Source organism: Peromyscus californicus, unplaced genomic scaffold (assembly GCF_007827085.1).
Source record: "Peromyscus californicus insignis strain IS unplaced genomic scaffold, ASM782708v3 Scaffold_15__1_contigs__length_86483966, whole genome shotgun sequence".
Lineage (NCBI taxonomy): Eukaryota > Metazoa > Chordata > Mammalia > Rodentia > Cricetidae > Peromyscus > Peromyscus californicus.
The window spans coordinates 54,600,211-54,624,932 of record NW_026294447.1 but is presented as its reverse complement, the minus strand read 5'-3'; the positions used below and the strand labels follow the sequence as shown (position 1 = coordinate 54,624,932).

The window sequence follows — 24,722 nt, the reverse complement described above, 5'->3', positions numbered from 1 at the left end:
CAGGGTTATTTAGACCTAGGCACGCTCCTTGTGGACAGGGTCTGCAGCTACCCCACCTCTGTATTCCTCAGTCAGCCTAGGAAGGTCTGGGTGAATGAAGTGCAAGGATGTTGATCTTTACACCTTGCTGGGTGTTTGTGTAGACTGTCTGTTGTTGCTGTAGCAGTAATCACACACTTGGTGAGTGCAAATGAGAACACAACTTTATTCTCTCTCTCTCTTTTTTTTTTTTCTCAGAGCTGAGGACCGAACCCAGGGCCTTGCGCTTGCTAGGCAAGTGCTCTACCACTGAGCTAAATCCCCAACCCCCACAACTTTGTTCTCTCACAGTTTTCTTCTTTCACAGTCGTAGGGGACAGGGCTAAAGTCAGCATGTTGGCTGGGCTGGTTCTTTCTAGAGTTGCAGAGAGGACGTCTGTCTGTGTTCTTTCTTCTCCAGCCTCCAAGGGGGCCTGCAGGCCTCTGCTTGTGGCCCCTTCCTCATCACTCTGACCTCTGCTTCAGTCTTCACAGGTTCCAGCCCTCCTAAGTCCCTGCTTCAAAGGACCCCTGCGATCATTTTGCTCCCCCTGCCCCAAATACTGCAGGATCAGCTTAATCTCCAGATCCTTAGCTTAGTTACATCTGCAAGGTCCCTGCTACCCTACTAGCAGCATTTTCCCAGGCATCCTTGTGGGCCGTGGGTCAGCCAACCAGATGGTCTTTACAGTATCAGACAGTTGGTCAAGAAGCCAGGCTTCTTGTCTTGCTGCTGTTTCAATTCTGTCAGAACCGTTGGAAGAGTTCTTTCCCGTTGCGGGATACGGGCATGAGGCTTCTGGGAGTGCGTCATTTATAATGTTCCCAGACCCTGCTCTTTAAAAGCCGGCCCACAAAGACATAAATCAGTGGGTTCAGGCAGCTGTTGATGAAAGCGAAGAAGTTGGCCAGCTGCAGGCCCAGGTCCGTGAATTCCTTCCAGGCACAGTTCTGGATTGCTTTCACCTGGACCAGGAAATCCAGGAAGGCAAAGAAGTGGTAGGGGGCCCAGCAGACCAGGAAGGAGGCCACCAGTGTGAGGATCAGCCCTGTCGTCTTGCTGCCCTTGGGACCCCCACACCTGGTCCTGCTGGCCTCCTTCTGCCCTCTCAGGGATGCCAGGATGTGATAGTTGAAGAAGATAATGGCAGCCAATGGCAGGAAGAAACCCAAAATGTTCAACTCCACCATCCTTGCAAAATGCCAAGCCTCGTGGGGGAAAAGCAGGATGCAGGCAGAGATGTTCAGGTCGGGGACGACTTTGACAGACCGCAGAAGGAATGTGGGGATGCTCAGGAGGCCCCCTGCCACCCAGATGAGCAGACAGGTGGCTCTGGCTTGCCGCCGCCGCCGGTATCCCCGGCTGGTCATGGGGTATACCAGCAACCTGTAGCGGTCCTGACTGATGGCCACCACCAGGAAGATGCTGATGAACAGATTGGCCTTGATGACCCCGCTGACCACCCGGCAGAGGTCAGTGCCAAAGGGCCAGTTGAAACGGTTCTCAATGTTCTCTGCCCAGAAGGGCAGGCCCAGGACGAACACCAGGTCAGAAGCTGCCAGGTTAGCCAGGTAGATTTCTGCTATGGTTAAGCGGTGCTGCCTCTGCCGCCGCCGCCGCCGAGGCAGGAGAAAGAAGGACAGGACTAAAAGGTTCCCCAGGAGGCCAAAGAAACAGATGGTGATGACAAACCCTGGTAGCACCCTATACAGGAGGCCCCAGGCTTCTGGAGCACCCTGGCAGGAGGTGATGTTGGGTGGGGTCTGCTGGCTTTGGTTAGGGGGCGGCAGCTCCAACAAGGCCTGGGACGCCATGCACAGTGACCTGAAGTGGACAGAGTAAGAATACAGGAGGTCAAACCCAGCCTGTGGTCTGTTCCAGACAATAAAGTTTTATTGGCACACATCCGTACTCACTGCTTATGTAATAGCACCTTTGACTACTTTTGTACTACGGTAGTAGAGCAGAGTGGGTGTCTGGCCTGCAAAGTTGACAGTATTTACTACCTGTTCCTTTAGAGGAGGAGAGGACTAACCTAGTTTAAAAGAGGGAACTAGTGGGGCCTGGAGGAAAGGCTCATTGGTTAAAAGCACTGTACTGGCTGGGTTTGTGTGTCCTCAGTTAAGGAAATGCTTCCATGAGATCCAGCTGTAAGGCATTTTCTCCATTAGTGATCGTTGGGGGAGGGCCCAGGCCATGGTGGATCGTGCCATCCCTGGACTGGTGGTCCTGGGTTCTATAAGAAAGCAGGCTGAGCAAGCTGTGAGGAGCAAGCCATTAAGCAGCACCCCTCCATGGCCTCTGCATCACCTCCTGCCTCAGTTTCCTGCCCTGTTTGAGTTCCTGTTCTGACTTCCTTCAGTGATGGACTATGATGTGGAAGTGTAAGCCAAACAAACCCTTTCCTCCCCAGCTGGCCTTTTGGCCACGGTGTTTTGTCACAGCAGTAGAAACCCTAAGACAAGCACTGACTGCTCTTCCAGAGGATCGGTGTTCGAGTCCCAGCAATCCCATGGCTGCTCACAACCATCTGTAACTCCAGTCCCAGAGGATTCCACATCCTTTTCTGTTCTCCACAGGCACTGCATGAACACACTGTCCGTACATACATGCAGGCAAAACACCCATACACAGAAAATCAAAATGAAGGGGGGAAAGTTTCCAAGAGGGGACAAGGCCAGGCATGGTGGCGAATGCCTTTAATCTGAGCACTCCACAGGCAGAGACAGGTGGATCTCTGCAAGTTCAAGGCCAGCCTGGTCTACATAGTGAGTTCCAGGACAGACAGCCACAGGTACATAGAAGGACCTGTCTCAACACACACACACACACACACACACACACACACACACACACACACACACACACACACACATTAAAGCCCAAACCATAAGCTGAGTGTTATGGCTCATGCCTGCAAACCCAGAGTTGGAGAACCTGAAGCAGTATTGGGCTACACTGGGAGACTGCCTCAAAACAACAAAAAGCCATTCCTCCAAACCAGAAACAGACCGAAACAGACCGGACATAGGATACAAATTCTGTTCAAAATGAAAGGTTGTAGCCTGTCCGTTCTGCGAGTTCATATGTAGACAAACACTTTCTGTCTGTTGTCTTTTGGTAAGAGGCATGATCTCCGTTTGCATTTAACAGTCCTAAGAGGAGAACAGATGGCTATAGACTTACCCAGACAGAAAACGAAAAAGCTCGAAGCTTCTGCTGAGATTTAATGGCGACAGCTGTCTTGGGAGATTTCTGTACTGGGCAGCTCTCTGGACTTACGCTGGTCTTAAATGAAACCACCTCTGTTCCCATGATGTCACAGGGGATTACCCAAAAAGTGAGTCTTTCAAGCCAGAGGAGGCTGGGGTTGGAGGAGTCTTGGAGTCACCTTCTCTTGGCACTTAGGGATAGTAGGAGGTTTTTCAACAACTTGGCACTTTCTACTCTGACATTTGTGGCCTGTTGATTTTGCCTAACTACTGTGTGTTGGCAAATAGGTTCCGCAGACACAGTTCGGCGTGACCAACACCCCCAAAGCTCACCCCCGTCGGTATATTGAGTAATGGCTTGCTCTATTCCCTGTTGGCTCCAGGAGGTCTGGGATTTGGCTACAGGTTTTCGGGAGCACACTAGGACATCCCCTCTTGAATCTGAGCAGCGAAAGACACACAGCCAAGAATCCATCAGTGTGGACTCTGTTGTACAAACAGTGAGCTCAGAAAAAGTTTGACTCACCCAGCGCTCGGAGTTGAGTAAGATCAGCCGAGCTGTTTCTAATCCTTGCTGGCGGCTCTGAGTTTGGTTTTGGTGTGAGTTGGCATCCACCAAGCTGAACTACCCGAGGCCTGGCTTTCAGAGAGGCAGGAATTCTTGACCATTTTTAAGAGCTGGGCGCCAGGATCCTCCGCCTCTGGCCAGCCATCTCTCTTCATTCCTCCGGCTGTCTTGCTCTGCCCTTCCTGCTGGAAACCACTCAGGTTTGTGACTGGAACTCTGTTTCTAGAGATGAGTCCAACTCATCCAGACAAAGATGCTCCTGCTGTGTCTGGCATCTGGCCTCTTTGCTTCTTTTATTTTTTTCTTTCTGCTTCCATGATTTCACAACCCCCCAGCAACATTTCCAGATGTTTTCTCTTGGTGCTAGGGTTCGTGAAATCATAGAAGCCGAAAGAAAAAAATGAGAGAGAGAGAGAGAGAGAGAGAGAGAGAGAGAGAGAGAGAGAGAGAGAGATGGAACCTGTGAGACATTCCCTTGCCTTCCCCTTGGGCCACACCACTCCCCAGGGGTGGGGCATTGTGAGCCAGCCAGGGTTCAGCAGGTGCTCTGTATTCTCCTAGGGCTGGCTTAGCCAGAGAAAAGCACAAGCCATGGGCTTTTCTACTTGGTAGTGTAGGGTTAGGGTACTGGCCAGTGCTGGCTTGCCCTTGATCTCACAGTCTTGACTGGACCATGGCTGAGAAGCATCTGTCCTGGGGACATGTCCCCCTGCCTAGCACTGACCTGCTCTCAGCTGAGCCCTTAACTAGTTCTGGTGGGATGAGGAAGGGCCTCATCTCAGCTTCTCTGACCCAGAAGATATGTCGACATGTCCTCAGGAATGAGAACAGCCAAGGGCAGAAGGCCAGGTTGGGGTGGGACCGTACCCACAAGTATTAGGAAGACTGATGAAGCTGGGCTTTGCGGAATGAATCTGAGGTGTCTGGCTCAGAGCTGGGGCCACCCTGGCTAGGATGGAAAGTTTTTGTAAACAGGCTTATTCTCATTGTGGTGGGAAGCTGGCCTAGGGTCAGGGAGCAGAGGGTCCTTTTGTCTTGGGTAATGGATGATGGGAGAGGTAAACGTGGGAGCCAAATGAGAGTAAGAAGGGATGGACCCTCCATGAGGGTCTTCTGCCTTTTTGGAGTGGGCTCCATCTGTAACTCCCACATGTGTAGTCAGGGCTGGCTCATCCACACAGACTGGTTGAGTTCTCTTTGTTGAGTCAATCCCCTGGGTTTAAAAAAAAAAAAAAAGTGGAGAAGCCAGGACATAGAGGAGATTCTGACCAGTTGATGCTTCTAGATAGGCCCTCAGGCTAGCTGGGCAGCTCTCCTCCTCAGGACACGGAGGCTGAATCATGCATGAAGACTCTCCACAGAATGTCAGTCCTGGCACTTGAGATCATGAGGCCAGTTTTCAGTTCCCCAGTTGCCCCGCCTGCAGGGCTTCAACGGGTTCTCGACCACCCTAAGGACAGAATGTAGAGACAGGAGATACAAAGGAAATACACCAAGTCTAGATTCTGATCAAGGTGCAACTTTATTTTTCTCCAGGAAGGTTTATATAGTTCCTGCAGGGTGGGAGGAGCAAGAAACTGTCATCTGCATAAGGTGGGGCAAGCTAACAGGATGTTTGTGCAGGATGTTTACAGGGTGAAAGCGTCAAGGGCTCTGACTCAATGTCCTGTTGCTAGGCACCCTGACTGTAAGATGATCTAGTTCCCTGTCTTATTGGGGGTCTGTATTTTTCCACTAACTAGAGATTCTGTCCTTGTCCCTGACACCCAGTTGCTGCCCTCCTCACTGGTCCTGCATGGTGGGTTCTCTACCACTTACTGGTGCTCTAGACAGGCCCTGCCTGCCAGGTGCCACACGATCTCCTCCACTCCTGTCACACAATACCTCTACCTCCATCCAAGGTGAAGACAATGGAGAGGAAAACCACACAAACCACAGTGGGGTATGCTTCTTTTGAGGTGAAATGCCCTGCCCTCCTCAGAGCCCAGCCCTTACCTTTGTTCAAGGTTGGTGGGGTGGTTGTGGAAGTTTGAAAGAAAATGGCCCCCAAAGGGAGTGGTACTATTAGGAGGTGTGGCCTTGTTGGAGGAAGTATGTTACGGTAGAGGTAGGCTTTGAGGTCTCCTATGCTCAAGCTACACCCGATGAGACAGTTCACTTCCTGTTGCCTGTAGATCAAGATGTAGGACTCTTAACTCCTTCTCCAGCACCATGTCTGCCTGCATGCTGCTATGCTTCTCACCATGATGATAATGGACTGAACCTCTGAAACTGTAAACCAGCCCCAGTTAAATGTTTTCCTTTATAAGAGTTGCTGTGGTCATGGTGTCTCTTCACAGCCATAGAAACCCTAGCTCAGACAGTGGTTATCCACCTTCTGGGCACAGGTTAGGAACTTTACACAGCATGGCTATGACTAAGGACTAGAAACTCTTTTCTTTGCTTTACTATTCTTTCTTTCCTTCATTCATCCTGTTAGATGAATGTTCAAGACATATGTGGATGTTCCAGGACAATGGCTCCACTCCTCTTGCTGAGACAGACATCTGGAGACATACTGTGAGTGAGCAGACAACTAGGTTTCCTGATGTTTCTAAGACTCACCATGAGAACCGAGACAGTGCCCTTCTGCTCCTTTCTTCCTGTTCAAACCTCATCCATATCTTGGTCTCCTGCATCCCTTATACCCAGCACCAGACTGAGGAAAAGAGGGACACTTGGATACCTTCAGGGGATGGTTGTGAGGGTGAAAGTGTCTTGATGACTGAGCCACCTGCAACTATCCTGAGGTAGGGGGCTCTGGGCTGTGCCCTGGGATGAGAAGATGCCCACTAGAGGGTGGAAGCTGGGCCAGGGTTCCGTGAACCAGGGGAGTTTACAAGGAACCCACCTATGCTCTTGGGTCCTGTGTTGAGCTGCTTGGAAAAGCACATGGGAGCTCCTAGGCACTCCTCAAGGGAGTTTCAACCCTGGCTCCAGTCCCCAAAAAGAAACTTCTCCAAGGCTCTATCTGAAGGTACTCCTAACCTGGACAGTCAACTCTATTTCTTTACTTTCTGGAATCTAAGTCATTTCTACCCTGTTGACACCCTGTCTCCAGCAGAAACAAAGGCAGAGTGATGGTCTTCAAAGCCATCTGTGGCAGCCTCTACTGCTTGTGAGCACAGCTCTCACAGGCCCCGCCTGGATTACCCAGTTAACCCTCCAGATCTCCTCAGTGGTGTCAGGGCTGACACATGCCTCACCACAGGGCCTTTGAACTGCTGGTTCCCTCTGCCTGGAGCAGCCTTCCCAGGAAGTCACATGCTCACCCCTTCAGGTCTTCCCATTACCCACAAATCATCTCCCGATGGAGCTATTTTTGGAGCTGCTTCTCTTCCACCCTGTCTTCCTGGCCCTTCCTTCCCCTCGTCACTTTCCACATGTTCCACACACACGTGTTAGCTCTCACCTGACTGGGTGTGAGTTCTCCTGGCAAGTAAATGGGTTTATCTCCTTGTATTAAGGTCACCTGCTCAATACCTATCACCAGACTGATGCATTGTGGGTGCTCAAGATTTGCTGAGTGAATTCAGAAACTATTTATTTATACCTAATAACAGCAACATTTGTACTAGGTCAGTAAACATATCCTAGACTACTTGTGCCAGGTACAGTGTGTGCACCAGGGGTACAGAGGTGACTCAGTCCTTTCCCTTGTCAGAACTTTCCCTCTTCCTACAGAAAGCCGGAGGAAAACCCAGGTCACCCCAGAAGGCCCCCATATACAGTCAAGTGTTCCTGGTCTCCCTGAACCAGGCCATGCCACTGTGCCTTTCTCTGGGTGGCAGATTATTTGACCTCAAGGCAAGACTCTGGTTTGGGGGTCCTGATTTGGATGTCAGGGTAGGAGGTGTGAGACATGGAATCATTTCCCCAGGACCTCAAGCCTCACTCTGTCAGGTCCAGCAGGGCAGCTGGACTTGTTTTCCGTGCTGCCTACAGGAGCTGGGGTCCTCAGCTGCAGATCTGTCACCATACAGTCAGAGCTGCAGGCCATACCCCAGGGAGGCAACTGGACTGGGGGCTCCTAACAGAGTCTACTTCACTTTTCACCATTGCACATGACTGTGGTCCTGTCAGCTCAGGAGGACTACATGACTGTCTTCCATCGTCTTAGTTAGGGTTACTATTGCTATGATGAAACACCATGTTGGGGAGGAAAGGGTTTATTTGGCTTACACTTTTATATATCTGTTCATCGTTGAAGGAAACCAGGACAAGACAGGAACCTGGAGGCAGGAGCTGATGCAGAGGCAATGGTGTGTGTGCGTGTGCGTGTGCGTGTGCATGTGCGTGTGCGTGTGCATGTGCGTGTGCGTGTGTGTGTGTGTGTGTGCGCTGCTTACTGGCCTGCTCCCCATGGCTTACTCAGTCTGCTTTCTTATAGAACCCAGGACCACCAGCCCAGGGATGGCCCCACCCACCATGGACTAAGCCCTCCTCCATCAATCACTAATTAAGAAAATGCCTTATAGGCTTTCCTGTAGCCCAGTCTTATAGAGCTATTTTCTCATTGAGGCTCCCTCCATTCACATGACCTTAGTTTGTGTCAAGCTGACATAAAACTACCCGGCGTTAGGACATGACCTAAGCATGACTAAGGTCAACCTTAGAAGAGCAAATGCTGTTACTGTCCCACTGGGGGAGCCACACGGATGACACTGTGGAAAGGCAGTATCCTCAGGAGGCTCTGAACCACCTCTGTCATGGTTTAGCATCGTCTATAAAACAACAGCATTTCCCTAGGGGCTTGGTGACTGTGAGCTGCAAGCTGAGAGGTGGAGCTTTCAACTTCTCTTTAGCCTGGGTTGAGACACCGGCCCCTGGGAGCCGGGGGGAGGAAAGAAGTGGGCTGGCACAGGTTCTGGATCTGCAGAGATGGGTATACAAGCCCAGCGGTCTCGGGCCTATGCTCCTGGATCTGGGAGCCTGGGATGGCCTCTGACATGCTGTGTGACCTTGGGAAAGGCTCCAATCTCTTTCGCTTCATAAAATCTGTGAAACTCAATAGGCTGGACAGCGCTAGTCTTTCTCAAGATGCTTTCCTTCGTGTTTGGGAAGGGATGTTGGGACTGTGGCAGCCGGAGGCCCTGAGGGGCCTCTTCCTTGGTCCTTCAGATCCTTGTGGCTGTGGTCACTCTTGGTACGCACAGGCTCATGGCACATCGCTCTAGTATGTGTCCCCTCCTTCCCTTTGACTCTGGGCCCTCCTCTCTCCTGGAATCGTGGCAGTTGTCTGACCGCTCGGCTCCAGGATAACCTCACTTTAACCTCGTACTTCTGCCAAGCTGCTGTTGTCAGTGGGCCCGTACCGTGGACTTCCTTTCCTGGGGAGACGCACTGGGATCCCCCAGCAATGGTGATCTCACCCAGTTGTCACAGCACCCGGCTCCTTACTTTCCTAGACGAGAAAACACAGGCAGAGGAGCTAACGAACCTCCCCCGACTTCCTCCAGCCATGAAGTGGTGAGCTGAGACGGGAGCCAGGAGCCTGGCCCGACCACTGGACAGCTCTTGTCTCCCTGACACCACCCCCTGCAGTTTTCCAAACCCCCCCTTCCAGAGTCACACCCTCCCTGGGGATGTTCTTGCTTAGAGAATTAACTCTCATATTGCGGTTAGGGAAACTGAGGCCAAAGGCAGGGGAGAGAAGTGGAGTGAAGTGGCCAGCTCGGGTCACGTGGGGACATCGACAACTGTCGCATCTCAGTGGGAAGCAGGTGAGAGAAGCCAGACACCATCGGCACTCACACATGAGTATGCCAACGTGAGATGTCCGAGGGGGGCAAAAGGAGAGACAGAGATGAGTGGGTACCAGAAGTTGTGGGACGGAAGGAATCCGAGGCGACAGCTAATGGATCTGGGATTTCACTTTGGGATGATGAAGATGTTCTGGAATTAAATAGTGGCGGTGGTTGTGCAACTCTGTAAATAACTAAAAGCTGAGACAAGGGAAGTGTAGGGCATATGGATTACATCTCAACAAATTTATATGAGTGTATCAGCATAAAGTCACGTGTTTCCCCACTCACGATGGGACTTCATTTCAGCAAACTCATCATCAATTGAAAACACTATGAATGGAAAATTTGTGCTATACATCAATGCCACGTAATGTCTCAGCCTGGTAGCACAGCTCCATAGTGTGTCGTTTCCCTCCATGACTGTGACTCTGGAGCTGCCCCTGGGCTGTGGTATCTCTGCCCAGTGCAGAGAGATACTCAGATGTATCACTAGCCTAGGAAAAGTTTCTGACTGGACAGTCAAAGCCTGGTGCCATTGTAAAGTTGAAAATTTCTAAGTAGAACAATTGTAAATGGGGGACCTCTGTACTCACGAGGGCTCCAAGACAGTTTGTTGATTGTAGTATGAGCAGGCCAGGCCCTGGTATAGAAGTAATTCATGGGAGGAACTACCTGGAGGTCCTTTCTGTGATACCTGGTGGTTCTTGTTGGTTAAGTCCTGTATACCCCAGAGTCATTGGGGCTCCCTAAGACCCTTCTTAAGAACTATGGACCCCAGGGAGTTCCTGACCTTGCTGACCTCCATGGGGAGAGGTGAGGACTGGTGTGGTGAGGATGAAGCCCTTACTTCTTAGCTCTGTGTGAAACACTCCATGGGCCTGCTTGACCTAGGCCTGGCCTCAGCCAAATCCCACAAACTTGAGCTTTCAGCCATTGTCCTTGCCAACTCCTGACCACTGCTGCTCATCCCTGACCCCCACATCCTCCCTGGACCTGGGTGAGGGATCAGGGCTGTGTGAGGCTTGGCAATGAGGTCAGAGACTGGGTAGCAAAGAGACAGAGGCACGCACTGCTGAGTTCTCGGAAGCAGAGCCTTCACATTCTGAACTATGAAGCCTGTGTTCAGTGGCTTCCTAATCAGTGAGCCATCATCCATGACCTAGTGTGAGTTCCTATTGGGTCATCTGGCATGCAGATGTGTGTGTGTGTGTGTGTGTGTGTGTGTGTGTGTATCTTCACTTGGCCTTGGCTGAGGCCCTGGCCAGAGCAGATAGATGCAGAATTCCTGCTCTTGACTGATTTCCTGAGGCCTGCCAGGAACTCCGCCGATGGATCTTACTTCCGAGAGCCCAGAGAGGGGCCTATGTGGTGGGAGAAGGGTGGACAATCCCATATCTAGATCTGACTTTTGAGATTCTAGCCTTAGCCCCTGGCTTCCCTCAGGATCATACACGTTTGTGCCCTAAGTGGGTGGTTTGTCGTGCCCACATCTTTATCCCCTGGAGCAGGAATCTCCCTCGGGCACTTCAGAGGTGGGGTACTGAGTATGGGGTGTAGGCTGACAAGAGGAATGCCACCTAAGGAGAAGTGGAGTGTCCCCTGAGATCTGCCTAGGCATTTGAGCCCAGCGTAGCTGGAGGGTAGAGAATGGGTGGGATGGAACAGATGGAGCCAGCGGATAGACAGGGGCCAGATTACCCAGGGTCTTGCAAGCCATATGTGAACACGTAGCTTAATTCCAAGAGGAGTGGGCCATATAAAAGGTTTCCTTGTGGAGAGTGTCCTCATCACCATCACCACCACAATCACCATTCTCTGCAACAACTTCATCCCATCATTTCTGCATTACCGCCATCATTGCCACCATCGTCACTGTCATTATCACCATCACAGATGACATACATTCTGTCAAGTATGTACCGGACACTCTCCCACATGAACTCTGTTGGCAGTTCATTCTGTCAAGTATGTGCCAGACACTCTCCCACATGAACCCCGTTGGCAGTTCAGTCTGTCAAGTATGTGCCGGACACTCTCCCACATGAACCCCGTTGGCAGTTCATTCTGTCAAGTATGTGCCGGACACTCTCCCACATGAACTCTGTTGGCAGTTCATTCTGTCAAGTATGTGCCGGACACTCTCCCACATGAACCCCGTTGGCAGTTCATTCTGTCAAGTATGTGCCAGACACTCTCCCACATGAACCCCGTTGGCAGTTCATTCTGTCAAGTATGTGCCGGACACTCTCCCACATGAACCCCGTTGGCGATTCTCTGACTTGATTGATACCATTGCTCATTCCAGTTTTAAAGTTACCAGGACATGGATGAGAATCAAATGGGAGCCCAGGGCAGAACCAGAATGGTACTCCACATCTCCCTGACTCTGAACCCTGAGCTCTCAAAGACCTGGTCCTCATGATCACAGCCTCCTGGAAGTATAGTCTTGAAAAACGCTGTTGCTATTGAATGAAGAATGAGAATTAGGAGATAGCTAATATTGGAGGTGAGAAGCAGTAAGACGTGATGATCGGTCATAGAAAGACCCAGAAACATCAAGGGGGCAGAACCTGAAAGGAATGCTTATCCATTCAGGGGTGGACAAGACGGGCATGCAGTGAATACTGAGCCCTAGGTTTCTGGAATGGATGGACGGAGCAGTGCTGTTTGTAGGGTCACAGAATGAAGTTTTATTGATGAATGAGTGAATGAATGGAAACATGGAGAATGGAGCTGGTACCTGAATGGAATGCATTGAGATCGCCATCACGGGGAATATACATGCCGTGGCTTTTCATCTTGATACCATACAGGATGCTCTTGACTTGAGGTGAAGGTCAAATGAAAGTGTTTCATAGAAATGAATGATTGGACTTGGCCATCCCTGGCACTCTCTGATAAGGCATCTGAAAGGGGTTTAGTAATGAGCTATCAGTGGAGAAAAGTAGTGTGGAGGAAAATATCCAAGATGCATTTTTTAAATAGTTCTAATACTGTTTGTTTAATGTATTTAAGAGTGCATATTTCAATGAATATTAATAATTATACAAATTGTGTGTTGTGTGTCATGTCCCCCCTCCCCTTCTAACTCATAAGGGACATGCTTGGAGACCACTGATCTTCTCCATGACAGAAGCTTCTGGAACTGGCAGAGTCAGTATCCCAGAGCTCAGGGGTTCAGGAAGTGTGACAGAGGGAAACACTATGTAAGATTCGTCTGTTTATTCCAACGTACAGAAGAGGCGAGCGTTCACACGGAGCGCTCCCCGCTCATCGGCGCCCCAGCCACTTCCTCTGCAAAGCTCTCTGGGTCTTCCACAGGACACCATTTCTCTTCAGGGTGTCCACACAGAGCACAAGGGGGCTTTCCTCCTGCAGAGACCCAGGCGCAGACCTTCAGCCACCCTGAGGAGCCCAGGCAGAGGCCAGCTGTGTTCCTGGAGGCCACAGTCCACCAACATCTCCTCTGAGGACTGGACGCTGCTTCTCATTTACAGTACGGGCATGGTTGGGTTCCACTTTAGCACAGAATCCTAGCATCCGCTTCATACATCACCTGTTTTCATTTTCCAGCTACAAGTGTTAGGTTTACTGGAGGAGGGCCAGGGAGGATGGGGTAGAAAAGGAATTTCCCGGGATCTTCTCTGTTAGGAAATTCAAAGTCAGATTGGTCTAGATTCGAGGTGTATCCTGACCCCCACCCCGGTCCTCCATAAGTGCTCCCTTGGCTCCAGCCTAGCCAGAAACACCACTGACTTCTGCTTGCTCCCTGAGTCTCCACAGCTCCTGGGCTATTGAGTGGCCAGGTCCTAAGTGGCTTGGTGTTGGAGACTGTGTGGTGTGTTCTTCATATCCCCCCAGGGGCTTGGAGTACCGTTAGTCACAGGGACCAGTCTGTAACCACACTGTTACAGTTCGAGTCTGGAATTTCCTCTGCCCTTGTCCATGTTTTGCGCTCACATTCCCTGGCTGCTGGCCCTATTTGGGGAAGCTATGGGACCTCTAGGAAGTCAGACCTAGTTGGGGAAAGTCACTAGGGGCACGCCTTTGAAGGTCATACCCTGCCCCTGGTCTCAATTGTGTCTCTGGGTACTGATCTGTGCTCCTGTAAGATGTCTCTGTCACATGCTCTGGTGACCACACTGCCCCTGCTACAGTGGACCAAAACCTTTTTGACACTGTGAGATAAAATAAACCTTTTCTCTCCCTCAAGCTGCTTCCATCGGGTAATTTGTCACAGCTACAAGAAAAGTAGCTGATACGGATACATGGAAAAAGAAACACCCGTGGAAGATTCTAGAGCTGGGAGTGTGGCGTCTGTCACCCGAGTCTCTGGCAGGGTTGCTGGGACAACTGTCACCTCTGACAACAGAGCCCAGCCAAGGCCCTTGGAATAGGCTCTACTGGGGAACCCACTGGCCCTGAAGCCATCTGGGGCATCCTAGCATCTCTGGTGGAAGACCTGTTCAGTGTGCAGGTGTGTTGTCCCCGCCCAGCCCCCCCCCCCCGGGGGGGGTTCTCAGGTCAGAGTTCCTAGGCAGCTCAGGCCACCCCTGCCAACACTCATGAGGCAATCTGTGGCCATTTAGGGAGTTGGGCCTGGAATCTATGCCCTGGGATAAGTGACCTAGGGTGGGTCAGCTGCCCTTTTGTGAGCCGCTCTCAAATAAGCCAGTGATTGGCACCCCTTGGTCCTGAGACAGGAAGGGACCCTGCAAGCAGCCTGGACTCCCCTGGACAGCTACCGATTTGCAGCCAGGCTGTGAGCTGTGGCTTCCCTGGGCAGGTCCCATGAGAATTCTTTTTCTTTGTCTCAGTGCAACATGAACAGTTGCCCTCTCCCGCCCTCCCCACGTGCCAAATGCCTATTGTGTGTGCATGGGGGTGGGGTACCGGGAGGGAAAGGCAGAAGCCAGTGAGGGCCTCAGACACCTGCAGGCACGTCCTGTGTTTTTCAACACTGTTCCCCACAGGGTAGTTCCTGAGCCTCAGTGACTTTCTCCGTGCCAAGTGTCTCCATGTGATGTGTGCCCTGATGCCATGCAGTCACATGACACCTATCACTTTCCAAAGCACAAGATACTCTCACATTACAGCAGAGGAAGTGGAGGGCAGGACCAGGCTGCTGTGCTGTCCGTTACCCCTACAGTTCCTCGTGTTCACACACCTTCCAGGGACTGCAGGTCCTGGGCATCCTTTAAGACAGATTTCACTGTGGATCTCTTTCCTCTCTTGCCCACAGTGTCCAACGCTGTGCATTCAGCAGGCGCTCCATAAACGCTGGGGTGGGGTGGGTGTCTTTTTCACTGTCCACCTTGTCCATGGGTGAGAGGAGTGATGGGATCCCAGGCTTTGGGGCCTTACCAGGGACTCCTCAGAGCTAACCTTCAGAAGACCAAGAAATCATCAAACCATGAAACCCGGAAGCAAGTCAGCTGGGCCTCCTGCACATGTAGCCACAGGACTAAAGCTGGCAACAGTTTTCCTGGAGATCTGTCCTTCCCTAACCCACTGTGGGAAAGAGGTGCTGTCACTCCCATCCCTAACCCAGGACCCCTCCATTCATGGGGCCCCAGAGTGCCAGACAATAAGAATAATCCCATTGTACTCCAGGGTACCCACCCCTCACAGCATGCTCATGCCATGAGACAGGTTAGAATCATCAGCCTGTTTCCTTGGGGCTGGCTAGGATGCTTCGAGCTCCTTCCTGAACCCAGGCTGAGTAGCCCGGGCCCCACCAGTCTTCACACATCTTGACAGGAGTCCTGCCTGGCGGCCTCTGTTCACTGTCTGTTCCCTGCCCAATCCTGCAGCTTGTGGATCTGGCGTTCCACCGAGATAGAGGTCCTCAGAGTCCCCAGGGAGTTCTCCATCTGGATGGGTTCTCCCATGCAGCCTCCCCTCCGGCACATTGCTTGGTACACCTCTCGGGACTTCTTCCGGAAGCGCTTGCCCACAATCACATACACCAGAGGGTTGAGGCAGCTGTTGCTGTAACCCACGTAGGAGCTGATCTGTGTGATGACATCGACAACATGCACGTCCCAGCATCCGGACAGCACGCCGAGACGCAGTAGCGTGTCCAGGAAGGTACTGATCTGGAAAGGCACCCAACAGAGCACGAAGAGCCCCAGGACAGCCAGCACCAGCACAGTGGCCTTCCTTTCTGTCTGGATCTCCTTGAACTTCTTCATCTCGTTGTTCCTCAGCACCTGCATGATTTTCACCGTGCAGAATGTGATGACGCTCAGGGGCAGGAGGAAACCCACCAGGTTCAGCAGCACATTGGTGAACACCTCCCAGGTGCGGGATGGGTAGACGATGACACAGGCTGTGACGTTGTAGCCCTCTTCCCTGTAGTCCCTCATGGTCCTGAACACCAGCATGGGTGAACTCAGAAGCATTGTACAGCCCCAGATCACCAGGCTGTAGATTTTGGCCCAGCGCACACCGCGCATCCGGCCCATGGACATGGTCTTCACCAGTGCCAGGTAGCGGTCGATACTCACAAGCATCAGGAAGCAGATGCTGCTATAGAGGTTCATGTAGATCATGGTGTTCACCACACGGCACAGCACCTCTCCAAACAGCCAGTCGAAGTTATTGGCGATGGTGATGGCCCAGAAGGGCAGTCCGCAGGCCAGGATGAGGTCCGCAGCGGCCAGATTGCCAAGGTAGATCTCTGCCACGGTGCAGCTGTTCTTATGTAGGCAGAACACACTGAGGACAAAGATGTTCTCCAGTGCAGCCAGCAGGAAGAGGACCCAGAGGAAGGGAGCCTGGATGGCATTGAGCCAGCTCCACCACTCGGTGTCTGGGCAGTTGTTATCCTCTGAAAGGGTCCTGTTAAGAGCAGACCCCAGGACGTGTGTGGTGAGGTTGAACATTTCCATGCTGAAAGAAAGGGGAGAAGAGACGGTTGTACCCTTAGGCCACAGAGGGGAGGGGAGAGGGAGGGGAAGGGAGAAGGGGAAGGGAAGGGAGGAGTACAGAAACTCAGGGGGACCAAAAGGTCCACCCACTGAGCTAATGGCTCCTCAGGGCAGTGAGGATGTGGGAGGTGGCCGGACTCCAGTCCCTCTGTGGACAGCACATGGAACACTTGAGAGAGCCCTCTGCGAGGTCCTCTGCTCATGGAACCAAAGGAACATGGCATGTCTTAGTCTGAGCTCTGTAGGAATCCTTCCTTGGCTACACTAACAATCGTGAGTCCCGTGCCTGGACCCCCCAGAAGTCTCCATGATCAGAGGATGTGCCCACTACCTTCTCAAGCCTCTTGCCTAAGGGGCTGTCACCCCTCAGCCTCTCAACGCTGGGTCATGGATGAGCACTGAATTAGATTAGAACAGTGATGTCATGCCTGGTGGAGAGATTGCAGCGTGGCCCCAAGACCACAGCGGTTTCCCTGAACAACCTGTGTCTTCCGGCAGAGGGAACATCTATGCCCGTGCCCACTGGCAGCAAATCAGAGGTCAGCAGAGGTTGCATGGGAAGAGAGAAGGCGAGGCTTTGGACCTGGGTTCAAGTCCTAGCTCCTTTATCAGTTAACTGTGTGTGTGACCTTGGACTGTTACTTAATGTCTCTGAACTCCTAACCAGTAAAATGGGAATAATAAAATAAACTTCTTAGGATTATAGTAGAGATCTCAAAAGTCCAAAGCACTGCGTTTGGTTCAACAAACATGAGTAATTATCTGTTTCTGTCAACCTATGAAAATTGAAATCAATGTCAAACTAGTACCACCGTTTGCAGGTCCTCGATGACCCCTCGCTGGCATTAACTCCTGGACTCCTCTCTCACTTTCAGGTGACACTAACACACCATGAGGTAAACCCCTTCCCAGAAGTGTTTAGAGTGAGAGAATGTATCTCTGTGTTCAGCAAAGAGGCACTTGGCTTGGACAAATGTTAGGTTCCAGTCCTAGCTGTGTGGCCTTGGATATGTTGCTTGACATCTCTGGGCTTCCATTTCTCCTTCCTTAGACCAGTGTGCTATTCTCTTCCTGTGTGGCCTTGTATGGTGGTTGTAAGGTTCAAATCAAAGAGAGATTGTGAAGATGCATTAAAAACCCAATGCACACCCAGGAGGCGAGTGTGATTGGCATGTTCCCTGTAGAATGGGTGCTGGGAGAGGCAGGGGGCCCCCTCCTAGAGACCCATTGCTGGGCAGGTAAGAGGAGCACTAGGCAGTATACCTGGCAAGGTTCTGTTCAACATCCTGGGATTTCCTGGAAAGAGCCCTTGAGTGTCTTCTGGGCTGGCGCCAATGTAGAGCCAGGCTTAGACTCATGGGTGATACAGTTTTGACCCTGAGGTGTCTGGAGCCCCTGTAGCTCCCACGGGGATAAGAAGTCTCATTGTCACCTGCCCTGTTCCTAACAGCCATGGGCGCCTGTGTGGTGAGTCTTAGGTAGGTGGTGATTTCAGGAGGGCAAAGACCCAGTATTCCATCTTCATCACAATCACTAGGAGTCCTGGAGCTGGTCCCAAAGGAGTTTAAAAAGTCCTGAGGATGGGGGAGGGCAAAGCAGCTAATGGTAGAACCCATCTCATCCATTTTGAGGTCATGAAGTGAGGTTAATGTTTGGAAGGTGGTCCCAGATATGTGTGGGAGATGCCAGAGGTGAGACTGAATGAGGGTCTCCATTGTTGCCCTGAGGATGTTATGGAAGGCCCAAGGGGTAAGATCTATGTTCTGGAAGAATGCCTTGCTACAAAAAAATTCTCTGATATAGCTCCCTCTGGGCAGCAGAGTCCAATTCTTCTTCCTGCTATGGGATGTCTTTCTGTATGCTGTGAATATGTGTTGCTCTGATTGGTTGATAAATAAAGCTGCATTGGCCTGTGGGAGAGCAGAATGGAGCTAGATGGGAAAATCTAGAGAGACAGGAGGAAGAGAAAGGAGAGGCAGAGAGACGCCATCCCATCATCCAGGGAGCAGCATGTAATGGCACATAGGCAAAACCAAAGAACACATAGTGACATATAGATTTATTAGAAATGGGCTGAGTTTGGTTATAAGAGCTAGCTAGCAAGAAAATTGAGCCATAGGCCATGGCCATGCAATTCGTAATTGATATAAGCCTCTGTGTGTTTATTTGGGTCTGAGCGGCTGCAGGACTGGGTGGGACATAGGAAAACTTCGGCTACATCTTCCCATGGATGTGGTTGGACGTAATGCCTTGCGCCTGACCTATGGTGGCAGTAACGGTGCGTGACCTTCAAAGTGAGGTCATTAAATGCCTCACAGCACCTTCCTGGCTTCACAGGGTGCTGGCCGCGGGAAGCCAGACACCCTAGGGTGTGAACACTCGTAAATCCTCTGCAAGTGGAGCTGCCAACCCCGGTCAGCCTGTGCTGTGTCTGCTCCCATGGTTCAGCCTCTTCCAGCTGCTAGGCATCACAAAGCAGAGAGAAGCCGCCACCTGCAGGCTGTCCTGCATCCTGAATAGGCAGCCTCTTTTGGAATCTCCCGGGTATCTTCATTCCAGCCCTTGGCCCTATTTCTGTGGACACGGAGAGCCCATGTTCTTAGCAGCAGCTTGGGGGAGCTGTTTGCCCACTAGAGACTCAAGTCTCCCATCTCAGCCATTCAGTATTCATTCGGTGGGCCAGCACTCCGAGAAAGCCCAGGAGTGTCAGGAGGCTGCCCGGCCAGTGAGCATTGAGAATTATGGGGACAACTCTCAGTGGCCTGCTGGGGTGGACATCTCTGCTGCACCCACCATAGGATGGACAGGTTAGGGCCCTCTGCTCTTCTGCCAGCACTGGTCCATCAGGGTGGAGCCCTGTCTCCTGACTCTGCTCTGGCTCAGTTTCCCCAAGGCTTCCCTTAGATGTCTTCCAGCAGATGTCAATCCCATGGTGACCCTGTCTTCACGACTCCAACTTCTCTGATCTGTTGGGTACTGATGCCAAAGTTTGGTTCTTTCACCTTCTTTTCAAGTTCATGTTTTAGACAGCTCACCTATGATCATGTGTCCTCATGCCCCGCCTAGTCCCATAAAAGCCCACACCTGCTGCTCCTGACAAGTTCATGGGGACTAAGATTGAAGCTTTGCTCTTCAGGCCTAAGGTGAAATGGCCCTTCAGCCATGATCCAGGACAGGATGCAGCCCTCCTGGAGTCTAGAGTGACCCATAGTCAACTGAAGATCCCTTAACTCACCCAAAAGAGGCTGTGGTGGGCATGGGGTCTTCATGCACAGTTAGGAGCATGGGTAGCTTCCAAGAAGAGTGCATTTGGTCTCAGGACAGAGAGGGCTGAGGCTCTTCCTGGGGAAGCAGAGAAGAAAACATCATTAGCTGTGATGATCAAAACACACATATCTGGGCTGGAGAGACGGCTCAAGTGGTGAAGAGCACTGGCTGCTCTTACAGAGAACCTGGTTCAATTCCCAGCACTCACATGGTAGCTCACAACTGTCTGTCACTCCAGTTCCAGGAGATCCAACACCCTATTCTGACCCCCAAGACACCAGACACACAAGAAGTACATAGATTCACACATAGAAAAATAATTAATTGGAAGAAAAAACCCACATCATCCATAAGAATGTAAGATAGAGTCTAGGGCCTTTTCTGGACATACAAATGCTTAACCCATGCTGAGTGCGGGCACACAGGGTGAGTACAGGCGCCGGATCTACATTCAGGAAACTTACAGGCTGTGGGGTCGGGGGGGGGGGGAGATGCCACTCAAATAGTCACCAATACTTGCCAACTAGCATCAAATACAAGGGACAACGGTTTGGCTGTGTCCCCAGAGGTCTCATGTGAGGAGCTTGGTGAGGAGCTTGGTGCCCATAAAAGATGACATGACACATTCAGTCTGAACTGTCCCCTAACAGGCTTGTGTTTTGAACACTTGGTCCCAAGGGATGGAGCTGTTTCGGCATGCCATGAAACCTTTAGGGGGTGGGGATTGTCTGGCAGAGATGGGTCACCAGGGTCAGGCCTCTTGAAGGTCGTATAACCCTGGTTCTGTGTCACTCTCTGCTTCCTGTCTCCTACGGTGTGAGGAGCCTTGTCACGTGCCCCCACTGCCACGAACTTTGCCATGCCTTTGCGGCCATCACAGACTGTGAGTCCAAACAGACCCTTCCTTCATTCAGTTTTGTTTCTGTCAGGTGTTTTAGCCCATCAGGCCATCACACTCTGTCCAGGACTCGGTGTGACAGGACAATCCTGCCTAGGAGGTGTGTAGGAAGCTGGGGTGCATGCATTTATTTGTGGGTGTGAGTGCATGAGTACGGGTGTACCACACACAAGTTCCACTCAGCGGTCAGCCACTCCTAAGCTAGAAGGTTCTGGACACAGCACAGGCCTCCAGTTTGAGAAGCCGGTTTCCCCGTTTGGTAATGGGGGACGAGACCAATGTAGACAATCGGGGGAAGGAAGTGTATGGAAGGCACCCAGATAATGCTGGAAGAGGCTTACTGGAACCTTCCAAAGCCAAGGCCAGGATTAGGAATTCATAAGAGCTAAGTCTTTCTGCTTCTCCAAGGAGTGGAGATTGGGAAAGAGAAATACCCCATAGCCAGCCTTTCAGAGAGACCCTTCCAGGCCTCTAGGGGAAAATCCAACTGTGTGTCTGATGCTGTGTATTTGAAGCATTAGTTTAAGGACATATTAAGAATTATTGGGGCCGGGTGGTGGTGGTACACACCTTTAATCCCAGCACTCGGGAGGTAGAGCCAGGAGGATCTCTGTGAGTTCAAGGCCAGCCTGGTCTACAGAGTGAGATCCGGGACAGGCACCAAAACTACACAGAGAAACCCTGTCTTGAAAAACTGAAAGGAAAAAAAAAAGAAGAATTATTGGGGCTGGGGGGACAGTCACAGGGTGGCTGTCGAGGAGAAGGCCAGAGACACTTCTTCTGTCCAGGGGCTGGTAATCCTGTGGCCGGGTGAAGTTCATCTGGATAGTGACAGTCCCTGGAGATGTTGGGTCCTTGGGCTCCATAGACCTGGAGAGGTGTCCAGTGCCCTCAGTGACTTTATCATAAGTATCTGGGCAATATGGCCCAGACAGCCTCTGTTTTCAAGATAAAAGCAAAGTGTACCTCCCCTCTTTGCCCCACATGTGGTCACCAGGTGCTCTGCTGCCCAGGGGACTTGGCAACTGAAGGCCACCTCCCTGATGCTGTCTACCTGGACGCTTCCTGGCTGGGACTCTAGTGTGGGTTCTGCTGGGTCCTGCTCCAGACTGCCTCCCGTTTTCCACTGCCTTGGGCTTAGCAGTCCCCTTGAGTCCATCCGTTGGGCTCTGCCTTCTGGTTTCCCTGTGGGTCTGGCCAGGGGTACAATCAGGAGATGGAGGGAGTGGAGATGGGGCATTGGCACTCCAGCTCCCTAACTTAGAGGCCCTTAGGGCCCAGAGTCCCCAGTTTTCGCTAAGAGCACCACTGTCTGAAGGGGAAGAGCAGGGAGTGTAGGCTGTGCTAGCCCAAGGCAGCCAGGTACCATGCTCCACATGCTGTCTACACCTCTGCATGTGGACCCTTGGGTCAATCTCTCTCTCTCTCTCTCTCTCTCTCTCTCTCTCTCTCTCTCTCTCTCTGTCTCTGTCTCTCTCTCTGGTTTTTCGAGACAGGGTTTCCTCTGTGTAGTTTTGGTGCCTGTCCTGGATCTCGCTCTGTAGACCCGGCTGGCCTCGAACTCACAGAGATCCACCTGACTCTGCCTCCCGAGTGCTGGGATTAAAGGCATGTACTACCACCGCCTGGCCTGGGTCAACCTCTCATATGTCACTCATCCCGAATGTACCCTCAAGCTCCTCCTGGGGTCCTGACAAACATAGTTTGGGACAGAAAGCTCAGATACAAAGAGAATGTTTACAAAAGAATGAGGGTGGGAACTTGGTGCTCATGACAGTGATGTGCTGTGAGTGTGTGCGCATGTGCAGGGAAGCAGGAGGGGGGCCCTGCCTGCTCCCAGATGTTGGTTCTCAGAGATAGGATGCCTCTGCTGACTCCTACAGATGCTGGAGGTGGGGGGCTTCCAACATTCCAACTCACTTGCACACTCAGTGTGGGCGTCTTCTGGAAAACTTCCTTTGTGTCTGCTTGCTTCATTCACTCTTGGCAAATTCGTCTGCTCTGTGGTGGCTGCGTGCTGTCACTGATGGCACTGCCCAGCTTTTGTGGGTTTCAGACACAGACTGAAAACCAGAGGCTCCCTGGGAATCCTCCAGGCCTCTAGCACCAAATTGGGACTGTTGGGGAACCGGTCTTGTAGACTGAGCAGAGCTGGGTTCTCAGCCTCTCCAAAATGAAGGCAGTCATTGTTGGACTACCCAGACCATATAATGTAAGCAATCTAATAAACATCCTTTTAATATGCATTTGCTCTATCTATTCTCTCTGGAGAATCCTGGTCAACATAGACAAACATCGTTCCATGGGGCTGGTATTTTTCTTAGCTGTATCATGGTAGTTAGCATCATAGCCCCTCCCTCCAAGGCCCTTTGACGGAGGCGGGGGATGGGTGGACGGGGGAATGGGGGGAGTTGGGAGGGACATGAGTCAGTGCCAGTCAAGAGCCTGCTTTTGGCCAGTAATTTGCCTTCCTGGTTACCACCAGGGGGCGCCCTGCTTTAGCCATGAATGTGTGTGGGGTGTGTGTGTGTGTGTGTGTGTGTGTGTGTGTGTGTGTGTGTGTGTGTTCAGGGAGGGGCCCTTCCACCTTCTACCCAGCCTGCTCTCCTGCTCACAACTCAGGTTCTGAACCTGATTTAAATCTGGATGGACACTGATTTCACAGGTGCGGAAGGAGACGCCCAGCCTGCTGCTCCCTGGGAACCTTCGAGACTGTTCTGTCTGTGTTCTACGGCGTGGCTCTCCTATACTTCATCATCTCAACAAAAACTGTACATGCACACATATGTGTGTGCATGTGTACCCACGTGCATCTCTGTCTGTGTGCAAAGTGTACCTGGGTGCCCACTCCATATGTTTATTCCCAGGGGAGGCCCCTGCCTCTTTGATCTTCCTACTCTCTGCCTGCCATGTCTCGGCCTCTTGAACAACGTCAGTGAACCATTAAACAAAACGCCTCACACCGCCCAGGCCAGAGCCAGGGAGGACCAGGTCTCGAGAGTCCCTTCCCTGACTCCTCCCAGGATATAAATTTCCTCTAATGCCTGCTTTGCATGGTTACTGCATCAGGACGCTGTTTATAGACCATCACTAGGTAAACCTCCGGCCAAGGCACAGATGGGGCTGGGGTGGGGGAAACCTCATAACCTGCATCAGCCCCAGCAGCAAAGTGCTGCCCTGAGCGTGGGTTTCCAGGGAGCCCTTTCCCTTAAAGGAAGAAGATAACAGGGTGTGGGTGTGGGTGGACAGTGGGCTCCCCGGTCTCAGAACTCCTAAAGAGTCAACTCAGAAAACCAGATGCAACACTGGAAATGTGCGTGTGGTCCCTCTCAGCATCTGGACACTTCTGGTTTTGGAATGTTCTGGAAATAGCACTAAAGAACAGAAGGAGTCTTGATTAGCAGAGCCCCTTGCTACAGGGAGGGGGGTGGGGAGTGGGGCAAGGGCAACTTGCCTGAGTGCTTGCCTCGGACCTCAGAGGGCCCATTCCATTCTTTGTCTTTTCTTGCTTACTGTGGCTGGCTGATCCTGTTTAGAATGTTATTTCCTTTCCCCACACTGAATTTCACAATTTTGATAGATCTGCAGTGTAATCCCATCACTCTTGCCCTTTGAAGTAAAAAGGCCATCCACACAGTCAGCCCTCTCAAGGGGCTGCCCTGTTCTCAAGGGGCTGCCCTGTTCTCAAGGGGCTGCCCTGTTCTGCCGAGGGTCTCATAGACACCTCGAGACACACGCCCTGCCTTTTAAGCTATTCCTCTGCCCCAGTCCCCTTTTGTTGAACGTGGTCTGTACTGCTCCAGCCTCTTCATTCAGTCCTGGCTCCCGACATTTCCTATGCTCTGCCCGAAGCCTCACACCTCTGCCTGCTGCCCACACTCCTGTGCTCACACTCCTGCTGCCCACACTCCTGTGCTCACACTCCTGCTGCCCACACTCCTGTGCTCACACTCCTGATGCCCACACTCCTGTGCTCACACTCCTGCTGCCCACGTTCCTGAGCTCACACTCCTGTGCTCACACTCTTGTGCTCACACTCC

The 24,722-nt window shown here is 51.8% G+C and overlaps 2 protein-coding genes across 2 annotated transcripts in view; both read right to left on the bottom strand.

The window, feature by feature from the left end:
• Window positions 1–628: 628 nt before the first annotated feature.
• Window positions 629–1,833, bottom strand: Bdkrb1 (bradykinin receptor B1). The gene has a single exon (XM_052738217.1). The coding sequence runs from the start codon at window positions 1,831–1,833 to the stop codon at window positions 829–831; it is 1,005 nt and encodes a 334-aa protein (XP_052594177.1). The 3' UTR covers window positions 629–828.
• A 10,959-nt stretch (window positions 1,834–12,792) lies between these two features.
• Bdkrb2 (bradykinin receptor B2) overlaps window positions 12,793–24,722 on the bottom strand; it is a 32,447-nt gene continuing 20,517 nt past the window's right edge. Inside the window, exons 2-3 of the mRNA XM_052738890.1 lie at window positions 19,753–19,859; window positions 12,793–16,479 (exon numbers count right to left, since the gene is read on the bottom strand). Of these exons, the coding sequence (XP_052594850.1) occupies window positions 15,369–16,479; window positions 19,753–19,826 (1,185 nt within the window). The 5' untranslated portion in view covers window positions 19,827–19,859 and the 3' untranslated portion in view covers window positions 12,793–15,368. The remainder of the gene's footprint in view (window positions 16,480–19,752; window positions 19,860–24,722) is intronic.